At 47.3% G+C, this 24394-nt stretch overlaps 1 protein-coding gene across 2 annotated transcripts in view; it reads right to left on the reverse strand.

Annotated features, from left to right (window-relative positions):
- The window catches only part of PRMT8 (protein arginine methyltransferase 8), a 197804-nt gene that overhangs the window by 33436 nt on the left and 139974 nt on the right, over positions 1 to 24394 (reverse strand). For both annotated transcript variants that reach the window (XM_012809318.1, XM_003796431.3), the window contains exons 2-4: positions 16227 to 16412; positions 7120 to 7275; positions 3696 to 3759 (exon numbers count right to left, since the gene is read on the reverse strand). In XM_012809318.1, coding sequence (XP_012664772.1) covers positions 3696 to 3759; positions 7120 to 7275; positions 16227 to 16412 — 406 coding nt within the window. The remainder of the gene's footprint in view (positions 1 to 3695; positions 3760 to 7119; positions 7276 to 16226; positions 16413 to 24394) is intronic.

The raw sequence follows: 24394 nt of genomic DNA on the forward strand, positions 1-24394 counted from the left end.
GAGCAGGAAGTACTGCTCAGGTGTAGAGAGGGAGGGAAGTGGGCAACGTGTTGTTTGGAAGCCCCTCAGAACTCAGGGATGGGACTCGGTATCCCCAAGAAGACATCTGCCTAAAACGTTTACTTTCTGGATCGCCAGGCAGTAGTGGCCCTCTGTGTCCATAGTAAAAAGTGAGGAAAGAGTACAGGGACCGAGGCCAAACCAAGGACTCCATCCCAGCTCAGCCACTCGCCTCTCCTAGCCTGTGTCCACATCTGAGCCAGGGAGGACGTCAGATGAAACATGAGGATGCAGAGAAAACCCACTGGTCTTGTTTATCCATCTTTGCTAGGCAGACAGGGAGCCCAGCTCAAGAGCTTTTCTGAGGAGGGCACAGGAGAGCCCTGACGCCTGGAGTGAACACAGAGAGGCTGGAAACCAAGCCAGAGGTCGGAGGTATCTGAAGTGCATTCCTTTCGGGGACCTGGGGACGGTGTTCTGCTTACGGCCACCACAGACAGTGCTTGCCATCACTTCCTGGCCTTTGCACCACCATCCCATCCCCCCTTCATCAACCCTTCCCTGCCCAGGTTAGGTTCTCTAACCATCATTTTCATTAATTCTGGCTCTCCCTCCCCCTGTCATGTTCTCCCAACAAAGTCCCGACCCAACCAACCTTCCACTCCACTCACACCCCGGCCACTGAGCATGGGAAGGGAACAATCAGGACTGGACTTGCCATATGTCTATGGTCACATCTGTCTACTGGTGCAGGGCGCTTCCCAGCAGTCCTCACTGCCCCAGCAGCCCTGCTCTCCTCCCTCCATCTCACCTTCAGAGAGCAAATGGAAGTAGAAAACCTGGGTCTTCCCACCACCAGCCACCTCCAGCTTGACCCCACTCCCCCTTTCCCTTTGTTGCTGTGGTGGAACTGTCCCTACTCTGGGGCAAGGGCTACCCCTCCACAAAGCAAAGCAAAGGGAACCCGTCAACCATCTCATGGTCTTTGCTCCTGAATTTACCATTTCTTGTATCTGCAGTTTCTCTCCTACTGTGCCATTGAATCATACACACCTTTTCTCCTCTATCTTTAACCACTCCCCACCTTCATACCATATCCCCAGTTGCTAATGTTCTGTCTTTCTGCTCCCCATCACAGCAAGAAGAGTTATGGTCCTTGCCTCAGTCTCTTCTGAACCTACTCTAACTGGACTTCCGTCCCCACCCCTACAATGAGCCTACACCTATGACCTCTAGGTGGCCACTTCTCTGTTCTTATCTTGCTTGAGCTCATAGCATTCCCTGCAGCTGGCCACTTCCTCCTTCCCAGGCTTGGTGGTCATCATGCTCCTAAACAGCCATGAGCCTTGCTGATGGCGTGTTCTCGGCCCCCTCACTGGCCCTTTTCCTGGGCTTGACCTCTGAGTGTTGAAATGCTTGAGAGCCCTATCTCTGGCTCATTCCTTTCTTCTAGCTACACACCGCCCCTAAGTGACCTCACCCTGCAGCTCTAACTGACATCTACATATTGATGACTCCCACAAATGGAGTCTCCTTGAACTCTAGACTTATACATCCCAATCTGACTCCACACCTTTACCTGGATAGCCAATGGGCATCACAGATCTAGCACATCAGAAGGGAGCTCTTGCTCTTTCTCCCTCCTGCCACCCCCATGAGTGGCCTGCAGCAAGCCACCAACATCCAGTCACTCAAGCCAGAAAGAGTTAGGGCTCGCCTCGTTTTCTTCTCATCCCCATACCCGATGCACCAGCAGGTCCTCATGCCTCCATCTCCAAGCCTCTCCCACAGTGGTCACTTCTCTCCTCCCACAGTTGCTCCTTGGCAGTTCTGGCTGAGACTCATTCCCACCCATTCTCCATAGAGAAGGCATCTCCCTTGCTTAAACTTATCCTGAAGACGTCAGCACCCCGGGAATAACATCCAACCTTGCTTTCCTGGTTTATAAACTTTGTGGGATCCAGCCCCTGTGGCCCTCTGATCCCTTTGCCCTCGACACTCTGGCCACAGGCCTTGGACATACCAAGCTCATCCTGCCCAGAGCCCTCTGCACCAGCTGTGATTCCTGTCTGGGATTCTCTCCTCCAAACTTTGTCAGCCTGTCTCCTTCATGTTATTCGAATTTAAGCTTGAATGTGACCTGCTCAGAGAGCATGTGACCTGACAGTTGCTACCTGGTCCTTCTCTGTCTTATCAGCCTCCTTTGGGAATGGCAGAGTGCTTACCACCATCTGGCATTTTCCTTTAGCATCTACTTCTTGGTTTATTACCTGTAGCCCCTGTTCCGCCAGCTAGAATGTGGACTCCATGAGGTCAGGGACTTTACCTGTCTTGTTCCCTGCTGTATCCCCAGAGCCTGGCTCATGGCGGCAGGCATAGAAGTTTGCCAAGAGAGTCACATTCCTGCCTTTTCAAAGGGTTGGCAGCAAGTGTGTCAAGCAGCACACAGGCCAGGTACAGGGCTGAGGCCACGTGGCCTGGGTTTGTAGAAGTGTGTGAAGGCAGGCACCACCTGGACCTGGTTACTTAGGTCAGGCCCAAAGAACATCAGGGCAGCAAGCACCCTAGAGGGGAGCAGGGGAGTTCTGAAAGGCCAGCGGGGAGCATGGCAAGGACCTCATCCATGGAGCTAAAGTTTGCACAGCACGAGGAGGGAAGGCTGTGCTGACCTCAGTGCCTGGCCCCGGGCAGGCCTGCATGTGAGACATCTGTGCTCAGGCTCCCTGGAGAGGGGCACAACATATTCCCTTCCTGTCCTCTCCTCTTGTTCCAGCTTCTCTTTCCCCTGCCCTAGACTCCTCTAGACAGTTTCCTTCCCTCCTGCTCCTTCCTTTCCACTGTTTAAAACTGTGGGAAGCTCTGACACCTCCCTGGCCTACTGCTCCAGGCTGCTTCAGTCCACTGTCTCTGCCAGCCCTGTCTCCACTCCATCTCACTCTCCGAATCTATCCACCTGTCCCACTCCTGGTCTCACCACAGCAGGCCCAGCTCAGTGGGACACAATGTCCACAGGGGACTGGGCCCTTGCCTATGCCCCTGAATTCTCCCCAGTGCTGAGCACAGAGCCTGGGGGCTGCATCCAGTCTTACACACAGACTCAAGCCACAAAGAACTCTCTGGATCAGGGAGTAAATTGGCTCCAAAGAGGAGGGACTGGGCAATGTCACGGCCGTGGGAAAGGAATGAGGTAAGGCAGGAAAGGGATGCGCCTTCCTGTAACCAGATTCCAGCGTGAGGAAGACCCCATGCCCAAAAGCAGCCTCTTTGCCAGGACAGCCCAGCAGGGACAGGGCTTGTGGGCAGTGGAGGATCACATCCCAGGGTTGGCCAGGATGCCACCAGGCAGGTGGCACAGAGAGGTGGCTGGTGCTGTGGAAAGGGAAAAGGAAGAGGAGGAATGTGGCCATTTTGCAGAAGTCAACAGGTTGCCTACAGCTGGGGCCAAGCAGAGGCTGCAGCAGCTAAAACTTTAGCCACAGGCAGGGCTTGCTGAGAGCTGAGGGGCACAAATGTACCCCTTGGCTGGCATGGTGTAGGGGGAACTACATGGCCACAGTCCCACCCAGGGAACTCAGCTAGACGTTCCACCTCCCAAGCCCTAGGGCTCCATACTCTTCCCCCTGTGTACCCCAACAAGAAAGTACAAGCCCCTCACCCCCTCCGTCCATGGGAAAATACTCGGAGGTATGTCTTACTGTTGTCCAAGTGGTTGGCCTTAATGATCTTCTCTGAGTAGTCAGAGATGCTGGAGCATTCGATCTAGAAAGGGCACAGAACAAAGAAGGAGCAAGGCATCAAAAAAGGTCACAGCACATCCAACACCAAGGGAACAGATGGAGAGGCAGAGGCCAGACAGGAAGGGTGACTTGCTCATGGCCACACAAAACATCATGACAGACTCCACACAAAAACCCAGACCTCCCGACAGAAGGCCAGTGGCCTTCCACAAAATGATGCAACCTGTGCCAAGAGATGGGTCCCAGCTGCCACCCTGTGACCAGGGCTGGATCTCTGTGCCACAGATTCAGGAGGGGCTGGCAGGAGAGGTGGGGAGAGTGGCACTGCCCCTGTCCTCCCAGGAAGGGTATGGGAGGGCAGAGTCATACCAACACAGTGTGAGCCTCTCACCACACTCTCCTCCCCACCCCGGCCCTCCCACCGTAAACTGGGCAACTTCCAGGATGAGAACATCTGGGAAATGTCAGATCAGGACCCCAGGGTTGGTCCTAAGATCCTCCCACTCCCTCCCCCCCACATATAAAATTCAGTCTCACTGCTACCATGGGCTCCACCTTTGAAAGAACTTACTCCTTTTCATCTGAAAGTCTTTCCAGGCTTCCAAAATCTCCTAAACAAAGGGCCAGGGGATTTGAGAGATTAGCCGACTTTTGCTAAGAGGAGGTCCTCTTGGTAATGGTTGGAGCTCAGGCCCTAACCTGGGAGGGAGACCTAGAGGGCGCTACCAGGGGAGGACCAAGGGATGCTGGAAGTGAGGGGGACAGCTGTCCCCTCAGCCGATCTTCCACAGAGGCTAGCCTGTGCTATGGCCCCAGGCTCCACACACATTCACGTTTGGAGGCCCCCTCTGGCTCCTCTGGGACCTGGTCATGGAGCATTCCCTTGAGAAGTGGTCACACAGGGGCACTGAGGGAGTTGCTGACGCCCTCTGGCACTGCCTTGAGGAAGGGTAAGGGCACCAGCAAGGTCAGCAGGGGTCACTAAGGAGGCAAACCCTGGCCAGGGTATAGGTCCTTTGTCTTGGGGGGGTGTCTCCTCTTCTCTCCTCTTCCTGGGCTGTTACCCCACCTGCAAGAGCAGCCGGGTTCACATCTGGCCTCTGCAGCTGTGTAACTGTGGCTCAGTGCTCCCTGGACAAAGCCGTAGTCCCCGTCCCCTGTGGCTGTGCTGGGTGAACTGTGTCCTGGTGTGCGTAGTACCCAGAGCACTGACTGCCCAGTCGCCCAGGCTGCGGGGCTAAATCATTCCCTCCTCTTTTCTTCCTTCCATCTTCTCCTTCTCTTCCCCCACCCTTCGTTTTTCCCATTCTTTTCTTTTGTACTTTCTACTTTGTTTTCTTTCTTTTTTTCTGAAACCCTCTCTCATTTCTCTAGCTATTCCTGAACCTTTTTTCCTGCCTCTTCCTCTGTTTCTACCTCCACATTCTATCGCCAACTATGGTTTTCCTCTCTCTCTCTCTCTCTCTCTCTCTCTCCTGCCATTGCTCCTCCTCCCCACTGAAGGGCAGCAGTGGGTGGAGAGGGACCCTGTGAAATGAGCCATCCGGAAAGGCACCCAGCCAAGGGTGGTGGAGCCATTTATAAGAGAGCTGTTAGAGAGAAGGGTGGGAGGCAGACAGATAGCCAAGTCACCGCAGCTGGAAGGCGCCAAGTGGGAGCTCCTGACAGCTCCTTGGCTGGAGCCACCAGAAGACTTGGGCTCCAGGGACACCATGCTCAGCACTAGGAGAGAAAGTGCACGGGTCACTGGGTGGCCCAAAGTCCAGCTCTGCTGCCCTATGAACTCACTGAGAGTTTTCTGTCCCTTGCCGGAGGCCTCCATCCCTGTGGACCAGCAATCATAACAGTGATGACAGTGTGGTTTGCCTTTGGGCATTGGGAAGGACTCTCCTGTCAATAGTGCCTCAGCTGAGAATGTCACAGTTTCCCAGACAAGGCTCTGTCTGCAGCAGCTTGTGGACAGCCCAGGCCTCCAAAAGACCCTCAATAGCCATGGCTAAGTGCTTCCCAAGTCAGGCATGGAGGAGGAATACTCTCTTTGGGGGGAAACTTAGGGGCAAGTATATAGAGTCAGAAGGTGGCCATGGGGATTTGGAGGGCTCTTGCCAACCCAGGAGCCTGGGGCTTCCCAGGGTAGGCTGTGATATGTCCCAGCCAGGGGACCTCTGCAAATGGGTCAGCTCATGTACAAGCCGGGAGTCTGACTGCAGTTTGCTTTTCATCTGGTCTAGGATTAATGCCTATTTCCCAGACCTAGACCCACTGCATTTTTCAAATGTCAGCCAGCAGCTCAGAGCTCTTTTTAACAGTTTCTTTCTAGCTCTAGACACTCCCAGGCCCTCTGTCATCAGACTGCACACAGCTGCCTTGCCAGGGGACAGCTGGGAGGCCTCATAGAGAGTCATCCTCCACATCTAGCCTGGAGAGGCTGCAGCAGTCACAGCAGTCACAGCAGTCAAATTTAAGTCTACCAACTTTCCCTTTAACAAAACCAGAAACGTAAGCCAGGCACGGTGGCTCATGCCTGTAATCTAGTACTCTGGGAGGCTGAGGCAGGAGGATTGCTTGAGCTCAGGAGTTCAAGACCAGCCTGAGCAAGAACAAGAGCAACCTTGTCTCTACTAAAAATAGAAAAATTAGCTGGGCCTTGTAGCAGGTGTCTATAATTCTTGCTACGTGGGAGGGTGAGACAAGAGGATCACTGGAGCCCAGGAGTTTGAGATTGCAGCTAGGCTGATGTCATGGCACTCTATCCTGGGCAACAGAGTGAGATTGTCTCCAAAAATAAATAAATAATAAAATGTGTTTAAAGAAAATAGGAAGGAGACTTACCTGTTACCTCCTAAGTACCCCCATCTCAACTGTAAGAATAGACACCAAGCATTTGCCATATACTGGGAACTGACTTAAGCATCCATTTACATGTGTATTAAAATTGTTCAGTCCTCACAATCACCCTATGAATAAGGGACTATTATTATACCCATTTTGCAGATGGGGAAATTGAGGTACAGAGAAGTGAGCTGCCCAAGGTGACACATCTAGTAAGTGGATGAGCGCCACGTGTAACTACACTGCCTCTCAAGCCAACAGCAGGGCTAAGCACTGTAAGGTATGTCCTCAGGAATGATCTCAGGAAAGCCAAAATCCTCTGCAAATGTTAATAGTACCCAGGGCAAGGATCCAGGAGCAATGCCTAGGTGACAGGGAGCCTGCCCTGCCTCCTAAGAGACACACTTGATTTTCTCTGCTGCTCCTCAAAAGGTATGACCCAAGCAAAAGGGATGATTTGGGCTTGTACTTCTAGGAAGGGCTAGGGAAGACAGAGGGCAAGGGGCCAACTCTGCAGAAGCCAATGTGAGTGAGGGAGTGGCATGCTCACCCCAAACACTTTCTTGGCCCCTGCTTTGGCAGCAAACATGGAAAGGATTCCAGTACCACTCCCAACGTCCAGCACCACTTTGTCCTTGAACACGTGCTTGTTGTGGTACATGGAGTTCCGATAAGTGAGCGTTCGCACCTCATCCTTCAGCATTTCCTGTGATGGAAGGAAAGGACAGGGAATGTCACTGTATTCAAGGCACCTGGAGCAAGAACATAAGGGTCATTGGGCCCTGGACCACGCCAGAAAATTTTTCAAGAATCTCAATGACCATTAGGCAGAGCCACAAAGGGGTACTGTGGGGCAGCTAGGCCAGGGGCTACATGTGTCACTCCAAAGTACCTCAGCCTTAAAACTCTGCCCACAAAGATGACTATGTACTGTGTGAAGAGAAACTCAAGTCCAAACCTGGGAAAGTTCCAACTTACCAAAGAACAAAAGGAAAGATCAGTACAATACAACATGAAAGATTTAAATTACACCTGAAGCAGACCCTTCTGTCATGGTGAGAAAATTGCCATTGAACAGGTTATTAAAGGAGGCTTTTGTGAGTGTAATTTTTGTTTTGTTTGCTTGTTTTTAAGACTAGAAAATATATTCCCCTGTCCAGTATAAATGCTTTGTAGTGAGAGAGAAACCAGATTACATATTATACTTGTCTCTGACAACCCAAGGAAAGCATGATTAATCTGTGTATGGCGGTAAGGTAGGGATCTTTGGCCATTCAGGGTATTAGAGAACACTTTTGACTAACTCATCACCAAAAGTGTTGGGGTGATATTTTTTTAGAAATCAATTTCATCAAAGTATAATTTGCATACAACAAAAAACACAGAAATTAAGTGTGTGGTTCAGTGCAGTGCAAGGTTTTTGACAAACGTACACTTGTGTAACCACCACCATAACCAAGACACAGAATATTTCCATCATCCCTGAAAGTTCTTCATGCTCCTTTGTAGTTGATCCTCAGCCCCACCCTATAATACAAATGATCTGATTTTTATCACCAAAGTTTCCTTCTGCCCATTCTAGAACTTCATATAAATTGAATCACACAATGTGTACACTTGTCTGATTTCTTTTGTGCAACATAAAGTTTTTGAGATTCATTCATGTTATTGCCTGGATATAAGATTTGTTCTTTTGGTTGTTCTTGTTCAATACCATCCCACTGTATGAACATACTACAGTGTATTTTATTTATCCTTTCACTTGCTGGTGCCTATTAGGATTGTTTCCAGTTTTTTGCTGTTATGAACAAGACTGCTACAAACGTTCTCATGTAGTATTTTTGAGGATGTACATTTTCATTTCCCTTGGGTAAATGCCTAGAAATAAGTTTTCTTACTTGCTTAGGGTAGTATATATTTAACTCCATAAGAAATTGCCAAAACGTTTTCCAAAATAGTTGTACCATTTTATGGTCCAACTAGCAATGTATGAGTTCAAGTTGCTTCACATCTTGGCAACTTAGTATTACTCGCCTTTTTAACTGTAGCCATTCCAGCAGATATGAAATGGTGTCTCATTGTAGTTTTAAATGCATTTCTCTGATAATTAATGATATAGATAATTTTTCATAGGGTTATTGGCTATTCAATAAGCCTATGTAAATAGTTTTATTGCAATAAACATTCGCTATATTATCTTTTTTGTGACCTGTCTATTAAAGTTCTTTGCCCATTTTTTTCTTGAATTATTTGTCTCATCTTTATTGAATTGTAGGAGTTTATTCATTCTGGAAAAGAAGTCTTTTGTTGGAAATACCACGTATGTGTGTATAGTGAGTATCTTTTCCTATGGTTTGCCTTTTCATTTTATTTATTTTATTTTTATTTTATTAAAAATATTATTAATTTTTTTTTTTTTTTTTGCAGTTTTTGGCCAGGGTTGTATTTGAACCTGCCACCTCCAGCATATGGGGCCGGCCCACTACTCCTTTGAGCCACAGGCGCTGTCCTCTTTTTTTTTTTTTTTGAACGGAGTCTCATTCTGTTGCCCCAGGCTAGAATGCTGTGGCATCAGCCTAGCTCATGGCAGCCTCCTGGGTTCAAGTGATCCTCCTCCATCAGCCTCCCAAATAGCTAGGACTACAAGTGCCTGCCACAATGCCCAACTAATTTTTCTATTTTTAGTAGAGACAGGGTCTCACTCTTGCTCAGGCTACTCTTAAATTCCTGAGCTCTACCAATACTCCCACTTCAGCCTCCCAGAATGCTAGGATTACAGGTATGAGCCACCACCCTCCACCTGGCCTTTCATTTTACTAATGTTATCTTTTGAAAAGCAGTTTTTAATTTTGATAAAGATGATTTTTTCAGTTTCTTTTTAATTTATGATTAGTGCTTTTTTTGTATACTGTCTACCCTAAGATCACAATGATATTGAATGTTTTCTTCTAAAATTTTATAGCTGTGACTTTTTCATGTCAAACTAATTTTCATGTATGATGTAGGTTAGGAGTTTGAGTTCATTTTTTGCCATAAAAATAAATATTTTAAGCACCATTTGCTAAATAGACAAACAGTTCCCCCACTGAACTAACCACCTTGCCACCTTTGTCAAAAGCAATCAACTGTATGTATGTGGCTTCTCTGGTCTGTTCCAATTCAACATTGACTTGATTGCCATAGCTGTATATTAACTTGGAAATAAACTAGTGAGTCTTCCAACATAGTTTGTCTTTAACAAGGTTATTTTGCCTTTTCTGGATCCTTTGTATTTCCATATATACTTTAGAATTAACTTATGAATTCATACAGAACAGCCTCCTGAGGTTGATTGCAATTGTATTGAACCTATAGACCAATTTGGGGAGAATTGACATCTTAGCAATATTGAGTTTAACAATCCAAGAATAGTTCTCCATTTATTTAGGTATCCTTCAATTATTCTCTGAAATGTTTTGTAGATTTCAGTACAAAGGTCTTGCACTTTTTTTGTTAAATTTATTCTTGACTATTTTATTTTATGATACTGTATATGGTATTTTAAAACTTTCATTTTACAACGTGTTGGTTGACATGCATATTGACCTGTATCTTGCAGCCTTGCTCACTTTACATATTGATTCTAGTAGGGTTTTTATTTTTGCAGATTCTTTTATTTTTAGATGTGAAAAATCTTATTACTTATGAAGAAAGACAATTTCATTTCTTTTTTTCCCTGTATTTATGCCTTGTATTTTTTTTTTTTTTGTTCTTTCCTCTTGGTTTTTTGTACTAGCAAAGACCAGAAGTAAAATCCTGAATAGAACTGTAGAAGACAGAAATCCTTCCTTTGTTCCAATAATGTGTCCATTAAACATAATTTAGGCTTTTTATGAATGCCTTTTATTAGTCTGAAGAAGTTCCCTTCTGTTTTTAACTTGGAAAGAGCTTTTATGTGTATCAGGAATTGGTACTGAATTTTGTCACATGCTTTTTCTACATTTATTGAGATGACATATGACTTTTTTCCTTTATTTTGTTAAGGTGTTGGACCCCATAGGTTAGTTTTAAATGTTGACCCAACACTCTAAATGATATATTCTCCTTTTTAAATATTATTGAATTTTATTAATATTTTATCACACATGTCAGTATTTATATTTATGAGGAATGTTGATCTGTAACTTTCTCTTACCGTCTCTGGTAATCAAGGTTATGTTGATCTTATCACATCAGTTAGGAAATACTCTCTCCTCATATATTTTCTGCAAAAGTTTGGGTGAGATTGGTATTTCCTTTCTTTAAATTTTTGTGATAATTCACCAGTAAAACTGTATGGGCTTAGACTTCTTTTTATGGAAAGACTTTTAACTATGAATTCAATGTATTTAATCAATAAAGAGTTTTTTTAAGTTTTTATGCATTTTATGTCAGTTTTGACAAGGTATTTTTTCAAATAATTTATCCACTTTAAATAAGATGTCAAATTTTTAGGCATAAAATTGTCATAATATTCTCTCATTACTTGTTAAATGTCTGAACAATCTGTAAAAATGTCCCTGCCTCCATTTATGCTACTATAACTTGTGTTGTCTCTGTTTTCTTTTTGCCCTCAATCAGCCTTGCTGGGTGTTATTAGTTTAGTCTTTTCAAAAACCAACTTTGGCATTGTTGGTTTGTCTTCTATTTCGCTGACTTCCGCTTTCATCTTTACTATACATATCTCCTTTCCTCAACTTAGGTTTTCTTTCTTCTTCTTTCTCTTGCTTCATAAGGTGGAAGCATTTATCATTGATTTTATGACTTTCTTTTTCTTTATGTAGGTATTTGCAACTATAAATTTTCTTCCAAATATTGCTTTAACTGCATTCCACAAATTTTAATATGTTGTGTTTTTGCTATCATTTAGTTTGGAATATTTTCTCATTCCTCTTGCAACTATTCTCTGATCCATGGCTTATTTGGAAGAGTGTTGCTTACTTTCCAATTATTTGGAGATTTTCTGAACAACTTATTATTTTTTTCTTTCTAATTTAATTAATTATAAACAACAACAACAAAAATCTGCATGAGTTTAACCTTGTAAAGTTTACTAAGATTATTTTGTGGCCCAGCTCAAGATCTGATCTTAGTGAATGTTTCCACATGCACTTGAAAAGAACATGTTTTCCATGGTTTGGGGATACAAAACCACATTCTATAAATGTCAATTAGCTCATGTTATTTGGTTGTATCTTTCAAAATTTTCACATTCTTACTGATGTTTTGTGTATTTGCCTGATCAATTACCAACAGATAAGAGCTAAAAATATTTCATTACAATTCTCCCTTTAGTTCTATAGATTTTGCTACATGTTCTTTGGAGTTCTGGGCACATATGTTGTGGTGGCTTTGTAACTTGGTCAGGCTGGGCTACATTTCTCAGAATTCTCTCTCTTTCTCTTATGTTTCCAGTTAGGATGGATCACAAGGGAGACTCTGGTGAGATACATAAGATGAATTGGCGGCAGGAGCCATTTTGAAGCCCAGTCACGACTTCCTGTACTGCCCTAGAGCTGATAGCCTTTACCTTACTTGAAGTTGAATAAGGTGGGGGGTTTAGTTATATTGAGTCCTATTCTCATTCTAAATACTTCGAAAGTGAGCTTAAGCCGCTCCTTCCAAGAGATCTCTGGGACCAAACCCCACAAGACCGAAAGTTTCCCAGAACCAGGCACAGAGCATGGTGCATAGTAGGTTCTCCGTAAGTAGGAAAACAGCACATCATAGGCTTTATACACCCAGACTCCAGAGCATTCAATTCCTGAAATTCTGCATTCAAATCATACCTCCACTACTTTTGAGCTCTCGGACTCAGACCATCTTTTCACCTTCTGTGCCTCAATTTCTTCATCTGGAAAATGGGGTTTGTTGTGATGATTATATAGTATAGTAAGTTTCACAAAAATGTTAGCTCTCGTTCTTTGTAATAACTTCAACCCTTTTCTTCGGCCATGCAAAGAAATGGTTGAGAGTGAGCAGGGAATGGAAGCAAAATAATGACAATAGTTTAAGAAATCACTTAGTCATAACCACAGTGAAAAGTCCTAATTGCCTATTTCGGATGGAATCGGATTGACCGACCACCTCTGGAGATCCAGCTTTTGCTATTGGGGAGCTCTCCCAGTACAAAGGTCTTGCATTTCTTTCATTGCCCCTCCTTCAATTGCTTTTTGTTACTTCTTTGGCCTATCCTTCCTTTCCTAAGGTCACAGATCCCGGAGTTAGGCAGAATAATGTGTTCTGGGAGAACAGAAGTTGGGACTTAGCAAGACTTCTCCTACCCAGCCTGCCAAAAAAAAAAAAAAAAAAAGCTCTCTCTCTCCCTTTCCTCCATCGCTGCTTGAAGCATTCCTGGAAGAATAGCCCAAAGAACTCTAAAAACATTTCAGATAAGAACAGGCCACTCTATTAAAAACAATTCCCAGCCCCTAGCTGTGGATGGTTTGGTCTCCCATTTTTCCTGCCTGTTAAACACATGACAGCACATTAACTAAGAGCTGGAAAATGAGCCCTGAAGGATCTATTTCAAAAGAACCTGCAGCAAGGTCATCAGAAGAAAGGAGCTGGCCAGAGTGAGGTAGGCACCCAGGGCTCAGGGGCTGAGAGCACAGACACCTCGACAGGAATTCTTCTTGTGGTTGAGGCACCAAGCCCAATGCCCTCTGTCAGAGAAGCTGAGAATTCAGAGCTGGGATCCAGGGGTCATAGACCCCACCCCCTCCTCTCTGGGAGGAGAGCTTGTGAAGGACACATCATCACTTCGGCTCCTCTCCAAGATTCTGTCTCCTTAGAAAGGCCTGGGTTAGAAGGCCATGGTCTGCTCCTCCCCAGCCCCTGCCCTCTGTATGCAGTGATCTCTGGGTAAGCCGAGGCCTGAGAAGCGTCCAGAATTGCCTCCTGCCTTGCTCTGCAGATCCCCCCCACACACACTCAGCACTGCCTGTTTGTATTTACAGACTAATTGAACCCAACCCCTCCTTGCCATGTTCCCTCAACACTTACTGATCACTATTAACCAGCAAGCTGGCGGTGCTGCTGCCTGCCCGTGTGAGCATCTTGTTAATGATGGGGACAAGCCTGCCAAATGGACAGCTCAGCTCCTGATGGTGAGAAATGGGTCTCAACTGGACCAGGGAGGCAAAGGCATCACTGCAAGCCGTCTGGCTCAGAACAGAGATCCCTGGTGCTCGATAATGAGGAGTGAGCAGCCCTTTCTCTGCAAAGAACAGTGTTAAGAGCCCATCCACATGCTCCCTACATTCTTTCATGCCAGATGACCTGGTGGAGGGAAACCTAGGGGTGAAGGAAATGTTATCTAGCTGCCCCTATATTAAAGGACCTATAAGATGGCCTATAGCAGCAACAGCAGCAGCAAAGATTTAAACTAGGCATCCAGAAGTGCTTCCCAATGAGAAGGTTGCTAAGGACTCTCACAGGACGGAATGTTATCTATGACTCACAGGTCACTCTAAGTCCCCTGCTCGATCTGTCCTGTTTATATATGTTTAAGCACAAATCTGACTTTTCTACCAACACACAATATCAAGGGAACCCAGCCTAGTGTTTATTTGGTGGTCCTTGGTGTCCTCCCTCAATTGGAAATTGTGCCCTTCTGGGGGCTGGGTGACAGTGCTGACCTAGATCAGCTGCCATGTTAGCAGGCCTTTGCAAACCAGGCAATGTGCCAATGACTGGGTTACAGACTGGGGACACTAAGTCCTGAAGGAATTATAGAGATCAATGACAGCATAAGCGAGCACATTCTAAGCCAGAGGTGTGGCTCAGTAAGGACTTAGCATCTCAGAGGGAGGTGTTGGAGAAGCGATCTGTGGCGGGCTCCATGTGAGAAGGTGAGTATGAAGTCTAGGGAAGGCCAGGCTTGAAGTGCACATCGTCGGTAGGCTGGTTTCTAAAGGGTTAGTTTTAATACAGGCCCATGGAGAGGCATTTTAGGGGGCCTCTGGAACTATCCTTTATTCCTAGGAATCTTCCCTAAAATGGGTACCCAGAGCCACAGGTCCATTAGAACTTATCACATGGATGACATGCTCTTCAATTAGAAGGATCTTGAGAAGGAGGAGTCTCTTGGAGTCTCTTCTGCCTCCCAGAGCACCTCGGAGGCCAAGGAGAGAGCTCCTCCCACCATCCCCACACCCACCCCAATGGGGAGTTGGTCAAGGAGGCAAGATGGCATTTTGTCTCCTAAGAGCTGCAGGCGTGGCTGCCTAGGCCCCCCCCACACCTAGGCCAGGATTCTCAGAACAGAGCACAGGCCCCAGGGTCCCTCCCCTGCAGGCCCCAGGCCTAGTGGTTTTATTCAGAGAGCATATCTCAGGGTACCAAACTTCGAGTCTCCCTGGATTAAATAAAGCTGAACCTCCAAATCTAAAAGTAGCTGAGGGGCCCCTCTTCCACCCTCTACCTCCCTGTGGGCAACGAAGGAACCAGCAGGAAAAAATAAGGTAATTTGATTCCTAAGGTTCTCAGAAATAAAAAAATAAAGGAATCTTGGTTTAAAGGCTATATGTCATGATGGTTAGGACTGAAGCCCCTGGAGCCAAACAGTGAGGAAAGTTTACTTTCTAGCTCTGCTGTCTACTAGTTCATGGCCTTGTGCAAAGGAAACAGCAAGAATCTGATTCTTGCAAGTCCAGAGCATCTGTAAAATGGGGACAAACTATAATACCAATATACTGATACCTCACAAGGTTGACCTGAAGAATAAATGAGCCAATAATAATAGAATGTTTAGAACAACATCCAACAGGTAGTAATCACTAAAAAATAAAAATAAAAGAGCTGGTCATTAGTATTAAACACTCTTCAGCAATGACTTTGTGGTTATTTTGATACGGGACGAGTTGACAGCAGCATCTGCGTCTGATTAGAAGGATGAGCTTCAAGACTTCTTTGGAAAATGCATTTGCATAGCAAGCAACTTTTTTCCCTTTTTCAATATTTTCTTCACACTATAAGGAGATGGTGGAAATATTTTCTTCAGAGAGTTCTTACTAAGATTAAATGAAATGATACATGTAATGCGCTCAGCACGTGCCTGGCACTCAGCAAGCATTCAGTAAATGCTAGTTGTTTGTTTGGGGTAGCTCCAGAGTGCTGGAGGAAGCCCCTGGTTACAAAGCTCTGTTTTGTTCCCTGCTTTGATGTCAGATAGGCATTTAGACATGAGAATTTCCAGAGAATCCATCAAGGTGTCAGAGCTAGGCCAGGACCTCAAGGAAGCTTCCCCTGGAGATGATCACTGGTCTAAGGAATGGGCATCCTGACCCTGCAGAAGGTCCTTGCAGCCTCAAGACTCTGGCTGTAAGCATTGGAGGTCCGGGTGCAAGGACCATCTCCACCTAGCCCACACTGGAGAGCTGGGTGTATAGTCAGGCAGAGACGACGGTGCTGTAATGCAAAACTAATAAACCCTAAGCACCCCTGGCTCTCACTCTGGCTGTGGATCACCTGCTCACCTGCCCTGGACTGGCCTGAGCTCCTCCCAGAGGGGCCCATGAGTTGGTGAAAGGGTCAGGGATTCTTGGGAGAATTCACATGATGATGATAAGGAGTTGAAACAAGACAGCAGGGCCAACCTCACCCATGTGGCCACCCACTCCGGATGCCTTAGTTTACCTCATGGATTCCAAAGTGGGCGTAGGAGTCGAAGTAATAATCTCTCGAGGTCATCTCCTCTGGGTTCAGCAGCTTGGACATCTTGCCTCGCCCTGGGCAGCTGGGTTGAGTGGACACATGGTGGACACATTGCACAGGCTTGGGTGGGGCGACAGGCTGAGGGGGGTGGGAGGGGGGACTGCTCACCTGAGGGGAAGAGAAGGAAGGGGGGCCCACATTAGCAGAGGCGATGAGGTCCCACCCGCAGAGATTTCACTCCCTGAGCCCGGCCCTGGCCAGCTGCAGCAGACCTTCCTGCAGGGTAGGTGAGTCTCTAACCCCCAGCAGCCAGGCTGACAGCTGCGGTTTGTGGGGAGGTGACAGGTTTCTAGGAGCCACGTCAACTTGGATTTCACCCGGTTCCAGCTCTTACTGACTGGGTGACCTCAGCCATCTAGGCTTCTGTTTCCATATCTGTCAAATGGGGAGGGTAACATCTTCCTTTAGAGGCAGACAGGAAGCACTCGACAAAGGGAAAGGTATACAGCTCAGCGTGGGGTGGAGAGTGTGGATTCCAGAGTCAGTCTCCTTGAGTCTTGAGTCCCAGATCACCACTTACTAGTAGTATAACCGTGGGCAAATTTATTAACTTCTCAGTGCCTCAGTTTCCCCATCTCTAAAATGGAGATAAAGCCCAGATGTGGTGGTTCATGTCTGTAATCCCAGCACTTCGGGAGGCCAAGGTGGAAGGATCACTTGAAACGAGAGCAATGATGATGCCACTACACTCCAGTCTGGGGGACAGAGAGAGAGCCTATCTAAATTAATTAATTAATAACATAAAATAAAATGGGAATAAAACAGTCCCTATCTCCTAGAGTTGTCCTGAGGGTTAGACAAGTTAGTATTTTGAAGTGTTTAGAAAAGGGCGAGGCACATAGTGTTTGTTAAACTAAAATGAGTCCCACCTGCATTCTTAGGAAGATCAAGCCCATGGGCTTCTCTTCACTCAACAGGTAGCATCCAGCTAACATAGGACTGGGCCTCCAAACTATGGGCATCACAGGTGCTGAGGTCTCCCATCTGTTGTCTCGCCTGCCTGGTCTCTGACTCACAGTTTTACCCTGAACTTCAACACTGTGGCCGCCCACACTGAAGGCTGACCTCTTGCCTCTGTGCCAATCCTGATACCCAGCCCAGCTCTAAACCCACAGCTGCTGCCCCTCCCTGCCCCCTGCTCCTCCACAGGTTATAGAGAGAAGGGAGAAGGGGATGGAGGCCCAGAGAGCTCCTGGAGCCCAGAAGTTTGAACACCACTGCAGAAGCACAGTTATGCCAGGGAGAGGAGTCTCCGTAGAGTGTAGGGGACCCAAATGTGCAAGGCAGAGGAAAGGCCTCAAAGCAGGGCAGAATTTTAAAAATTAAAGGACTGTTATCTAGTCGTTGGTCCCCTGGGGCTGGAAGTCAGGGTTCCTGGAACCTACCCTGACTCTAGGAAAATTAAAAATAGACACTGAGAGGCAGACAGCAGAGTGACTGAGAGAGCAAACCCTGGGGTCACCCTGCTTGACTCAGAACCTACAACTCTGCCACTACTTGCCTGGGTGACCTTGGGAAGTCACTTGGCGTGGCAGTTTCCTCCTCTGTAAAATACAGGTCAAAGTAAAACTTACCTGAAAGAATTGTCAAGAAATTTGGGTGAACTAATACACAGAAAGACTTTAGAACACTGGCACATAGTAAATACTTTATTACTGCTAATAAATATGGTTTTATTCTATGTCTCAGTTTCCTCATTCGTGAACTGGGTCAGCTCAGACTTACTATCTCTTTTCTAGCAAGGGAAACAGGGAAATCCTAGGATGAAGCAAGATCAAGAAATCCACATGATCCCATTCCCTCCATCATGCTTTGGGCACAGCCCCAAGACCATCCTGTGTCCAGGACTGGAGGGGAGTGAGCAGGGGTGGGGGGAATATGATGGTCCCATTTCCCAGTGTATCTAGGCTTCCACCCCTGGGAAATAAGCAGACTTCCCAGTTTAGCAACATCAGAGTTCAGGTCGGCAAGATCCCGGGCAGGCTGGCAGAGGCAAGCAGGGATGTATGTCTCATTAGAATGCAGCAGGTGTGCCCACCCTCAGCTTGGATGTTGGTCACGGTTTCTGGGAGGCTAAAAATAGATTGTGTCAATTGCACATTCCCATGCAGGCTGCAGAATCACCTCTAAAGCCGAGGAAGGCTCTCTGCGTGAAGCTGACCCCAATATTGACTCTATTTAAATATATTAAGGAGAGGAAAAAGTCCCAGCTGGTCCAGGCCTCATGCACAGTCAAGGTCAGAGGGTCTCCAGCACCCCAAGCTGTCTTCTTCTCCAAGGTCCCCTTTCCCATGGGCTCCTTGAGACTTTCTCCAACAGCCACTTCATGAAGTGGCTGACATATGCCATGCATTACATGAGGGGTGAATGGAGCTGGGGGCCTTTCACTTCAATAGCTACAGGTCTCGGGGACAAAGAGGTGATGGCAGTCCAGTCTCTCATCCTGAAGGCTGCCAGCCCAGCTCCACCTCCTGCAGATGGGGCTGATGCTCTGCCCAAAGGCTAACAGGTGCACCCTCTCCCAGCAGGCTGGGAAGGGGTGGGAAGTGGTGGTGGCCCATGATCTCTGCACATTTGGTTATGTGGGGTGTTGCATTTAATTCCCAAACTACCTACTCAATGTCTATGACAGCAAGGGACTGTGCAGAGCCTGTGAAAGAAACAGAGACCTCCAAGGACACTGCTTTCTAGACCCTAAGAACCCCCAGCAGCTCCACTAGAGGTTAGAATGATGTTTGTCCCACAAGACAAGTTCGATTGTTCTGGGGATTCAAAGGAGAGAGAATTCAATACAAAGAGTCAGGAAGCCCAACAACTGGTAGTGGGGTAAGGTTGGGGGGGTGAGGATGGGTGGGTTGAATGGCTTTTGGTAGTGCAGATGGTGGGAGGGAATCCTACCAGGAGGGGACGTCTTGAGCAACAAAGTGAAGAAGTGGGAAAGCCTTAAGTTTGTTTGGGCTGAAATAGTGGGAGATTGAGCTGAAAGGAAATTGTGGCGGGGCTAAGAGGTTATAATTAAATACAAAAGACAATGGGGAGCTGTCTCCAGGTTGTAGGCAGGGATTTCTGGGTTTGAGCTCTGCTTTAGGAAGATGAATGTTGTCCGGGTGGGGTTAGAGAGGAGAAAAGAGTTCGGGGACTGGGATAGGGGAAGCAAGGCAATTCAGAGTCTGTTTTCAAAGTCCAGTGGAGAAATAATGAAAGCCTGGACTCTCGGGGTATCAGAGGGGCTGCCTGCCAGAGAAACTGCAGAAATAGAAGATACAGGCGTTGGCAGTTGACAAAATGTAGGGAAGGGAGAGGAGCTGGAAGCTAAGATGATTGCAACATCTCAAGCTTGGGTGACTAGGGAAATGGTGATGACATTAACAAAAATAAGCCAGTCAGCAGGAAGCGCAGGTTGGGGTGGGGGGAAATAATGAATTTCAATTTGGATCTGTGGAGTCTGAAATGTCATTGAGTCATATATGACAAGATGTCTAGCAAGCAGACATTAACGCAGTTCCAGTCAATAAATACCATAAACAAATGTGAGGGGCAAGCGAAAAACCAAGAAGTGTGTTCTAACATATACGGTAGGCAAGGGTTAGGGACCGAGCTCTTGTAAACCTATAAGAAAGAGAACATTCCCCATGTAACGCTGGACAAAGGATCTCATTTATAAGCTGTTTGCAGGAGAATTAATGCAAATAGAAAACTAATACACAGTGAAAGGCTTAACCTCACTAGAAATCTGGTAAATGCAAATTAAAATAAAAAAACCCTTAGAATTACCAAATACCAGATAAGCCTCCCTCTTCCCCAAACTACCTGCACTTTTAATGGGAAGGTAAAAAAGTCAAGACTTTTTGAAAAACAGCTTGGCAAAACGCATCGAAAGTGTTAAAGAGCACAAGTCCTTTAGCCCAGCAATCAAAGTTTTGGGGAATTTACCATAAGAAGGGAATCATGGATAATTGTAAGTAGGTAGCTGTAAGAATTTTATGACAACACTGTTTAAAATGACCAAAAAATAGGTGTTAATTTAGATGTTCCACAAAACAAAAGTAAATAAAGACCCTATGGTTTATCCACCTGATAAGACACCAGGCTGCCATGTAAAATGTCATAGAGAGTAATAACATTTAGTAACACAAAGACAAGATGGTGATAAACTGTTTTGAGGGAGGACAAATGGGAGAATGGAACCACATTTTAGAAACTAAAATATATTCATGCCTCTGTGTCAAGAGGCAAGAAAGACTCAGGGAAAGAATCATCAGGGATTGTTGCAGGGTTTGGGGTTGCGAAGAATTAATTTTTTTCTTTCTGGCATTTGTTTATATTTTCTAAAATTCATGCCTTTAACATGTACTAGTTTTGCAAGTAACAGAAAGTAGTAATATTGAAAAAGATGATGAAGAATTATCCCACACCTCTGGAGAGAAGTTGAAGCTGGTATTCCGATTTGGGAGTCATCCGAGGGGGTGGGACTGCCAAAGGGGTTCAGCTGGGGAGACCCCCAGGGAAGGAGGGAGAGGGGAGTGAAGCTGGGCCTGGAAGAGGAGCCAGAGACATCCTCCCCTGAGGACCTTAGAGGCACAAGGGAATCAGGGAGAGAGATCTGGGGACAGGGAAACAAACAGAGAGGGGAGGATTTGTCCTTACTCCTCCACCCCAATTCTGCCACTGCGCATCCTCAGAGGACGTGGGAACCAAGTATTACACTCTGGCGTCTGAGCACAGGCTCCAGAACAGAGCCAACCTCCATGCAGTCTGGCCAGAGCCCTCTGAGCCTCGGTTATCCAGGACACTGGGCTTGGGAAGTTGTGCAGAGTGGCCTCTAGGGCTGAAGAAAGCTTTGTGCTTCAAGCTGACCTCAATGTTGACTCTACTTAAATATATTAAAGAGAGGAAAAAGTTCTAGCTGGTCTGGGCATCATGCATGGTCAAGGTCACAAGGGCCTCCTCCAGCACCCCTGAGCTTTCTTATTCTCTGATTCCAAGTTCTTCTTTTCCATGGGACTCCCTACAACTCTTTCCCCAACAGCCAACATATGAAGTGTTTACTGTGAGGCAAAGGGGTGAATGGACTTAGAGGCCTTTCACTTCAATAGCCATAGGTCATGGGGTCAATAAAGAGGCTACTGTAGCCCAGTCCCTGGTCCTGAAGGCTGCCAGCCCAGGTCCGCCTCCTGCAGATGGGGCTTACACTCTGCCCATCTGCCAACAGGTGCACCCTCTCCCAGGAGGCTGGGAATGAGTGGAAAGTGGCAGTGGCCCACGGTCCCTGAATATCCAGCTACATGGGGTATTGCTTTTTAATTCAACAACTACCTACTCAGCATCAATGATAGCAAGTCATCAGGTGGGTCCTATAAGAGAAACTCCATAGGCAAATAGGAACTCTTACAGGAACCCAGATGTGTCTCTTGAGAACTATAATAGATAGTTCAGCCACAGCTGAGAGGAGGTCTGAACACTTGGCCTTTGGTTCATCAGCCTCCCATCCATGGCCCTGAAGAAACCTGAGAGCATCGGGGATGGGTCTTGGAGGAGGATGGTGGTCTTCTCTGTAAAGGCAGAAGACCAAACTTCTCCCTAGCCGCACTGGATAGTCAGTGGCTCAGCCAAAGGACAGCAGCCTTCCAACTCCAATCTTGTGTCTATAGGCTGAGAAGCCAGGAAAAGGATTAGGACTCAGACTGACCCCCAACTTCAGCATCTTGGTCTCCCCACCAGCTGCAGCAATAGTAGCTCCCTGTATTTGGCTCCCTGTACCCAAATAGCTTTCTCCTGGATATGTCAGTCCCTCCCCAGGCCCTACCCCTCCATGGAATTGTGCCTGCATTACCGTGGAGCTCTAGGCCCGCCTGCTGTACACCAGAGTCCAGCTCTGGTACCTGTTTCTGCACCGAGGCCTCCAGCCTTTCCTGTGGGGGTGCCTTGGGATATAGCACTGGGAACGGCAGCCCTGCTCTCTGCCACCTCTGCCCATGGGCCCAAACTCAGGGCACTGCTATGTGCTGGAAGTCTCCCGATGCTGTCTGCTTCCCTGATCTGCTGAGAATCTCCTTCCACTGTCAGGGTCTGTGATTTGTCTTCTGCTCTTACTGCCAGCTGCTGATTAGGACACTGCCCTCACTGCCTCCTGCCTGCTGGCTGGCCTTTCCAAGGGTGTCTTCAGCACAGTTCTTCCCTCCAATAATTTGTGGTCTTCCTAGTCTGTGCTCGCTGCTGGGCCAAGCAGGCCCAGGACCCACGACTTCTAAAGGCAAGGGCAGTAGCAGCACCAGGGCTGGGAAGGCTCAGCATGGCTTCCTGAGAAAGGGGCACATGAGCTGGTCCTGGGAGGCAGGGGAGGATTTCCACAGACAGGAGTCAGGCTTCAGGGAGAGCACATCTGGCTAACCCCACCTAGCTGAAAACGAGATAGGTGACAGATGATGATGAGATCTACCATTGACTGAGGGCCCACTGCATAGTGCTAAGCACTTTTCAAATATCCTTTCATAAAATCCTCATAGTAAGTTGAAGAGGAAACCAAAGCTCAAAGAGAGTCAGTCATTTGCCAGAGCCTGGAGCTAGCAAGTGACACAGCCAAGATGTCAACCAATATCAACATTGGATGGCCAAGCCCGTGATCTAAATACTGATGCTATAGGTATCTCATCTCTGTCCAACCAAGCCTCTCTGAGCTACTACCATGAGCCAGACCCTGTGCTCAAAATCGATGGCATGGTGGGGCCAGTCCTGGGGACAGAAAGAGAGCCAACGGGCAGTGACCAGATGGAGGAAAGAGCCTCCGTGGAGGTCAGCACAGGCAGGCACCTCCCCACTCTCCCCATCCAGACTGTGGATGGAGAAACTGAGGCCAACAGAAGAAAGGAATGTGTCTAGAGTCCCACGAGCAAATCAGAAGTGGATCTAGAATGGGAACCGCCAAGAAAATAGGAAGGAGGTGAGGAGAGGAGGAAGAGGCTTTAGGGCAGGAGAGGGAAGATGCTGGACACAGGGAGGGATGGCAGGCTGAACAGGGCAGGGAGGTGCCAGCGCTCTGCATCAGGCAGCTGAAACAGCCCAGGCCCTTTGGGCTATAAATGGCTCCTGCTGGCTCCAGCCCAAGCTTTAAAACCATTTTCCTGAGAACAAGAGGCTCCACTAGAGGAGCCAAATCCTGCTCTGTTCTCCAAATGTCAAGAGAGCTTTTTCTAACCTGAGTCGTCTGTCCTCAGCAGCTGCCTGCCTGGCGTGGAGAGCCCAGGGTAGGAGAAAAGAGGACTGGACAGCAGCAGGAGGGGACGGCACAGGGGCAGGGTGGCTTCCTGCCCAGGCCTCATCTTGTCGCTCCACCCTGGCCACTCACACCTCACCTTCACCCATGTCCCACCTTGCCCAACTTCACGCTCGCCCCTCCACCCAGGGTCACCGTTAGACACTCACCACACCTTTCTCCATCCCATCTAGGAGCTAAATCACGATCCCTGTAGTTGATGATCACACAGAGAGTTAACTCTTCCAGCACCATCTATCTGCTTTTAGATAGGAACCTGAATTTTACATAGAAAGAAAACATTCTAATGTGGAATGTCAGGTGGCCACAGGGCACACTAGGCTCTGCTGGGCATTTGGACCTCACCTGTCACCTATGATTTCACTCCAACTGCATAGTTATCATGTCTGCCTTTGGCCAAAGATGGCCCTTGGTCTACTCTCCACCTACTGTCCTACACCCGTGCAATTTATCATCTGGGCTGAACGTTGAAGTCGCCTCCCCAGAGGGAAGTCCTGTTCTAGGGCAGGTGGCCCTGGCTCACTGCCTCTTACCCTGGGTACCGGAAACACAGAGTCTGGGGGCACAGGGAAGGGGGTGGATGCTGTGGGCCTTGCAGGACAGTGTCATCTTCTTATGCACAGGCTCCAGGGATCCCTGGCTAGCTCTCCTTTGTTATTAACCTCATGCCCCTCACAGGAGCTGGCTTCCTAGCACAGATGCTGTCTATATCTGCCTTTTCTAGCACTAAATGTGGACCACAAGGCCAGCCACTGACACATGCCACAGAGTGTCTGCTGTGCCCCCTTAGGCCTCCCCCTCCCCCTGTGTATAGTCT

The sequence above is a fragment of the Otolemur garnettii genome, unplaced genomic scaffold (genome assembly GCF_000181295.1).
Source record: "Otolemur garnettii isolate 467f Iridium unplaced genomic scaffold, OtoGar3 scaffold00104, whole genome shotgun sequence".
Taxonomy (NCBI): Eukaryota; Metazoa; Chordata; class Mammalia; order Primates; family Galagidae; genus Otolemur; species Otolemur garnettii.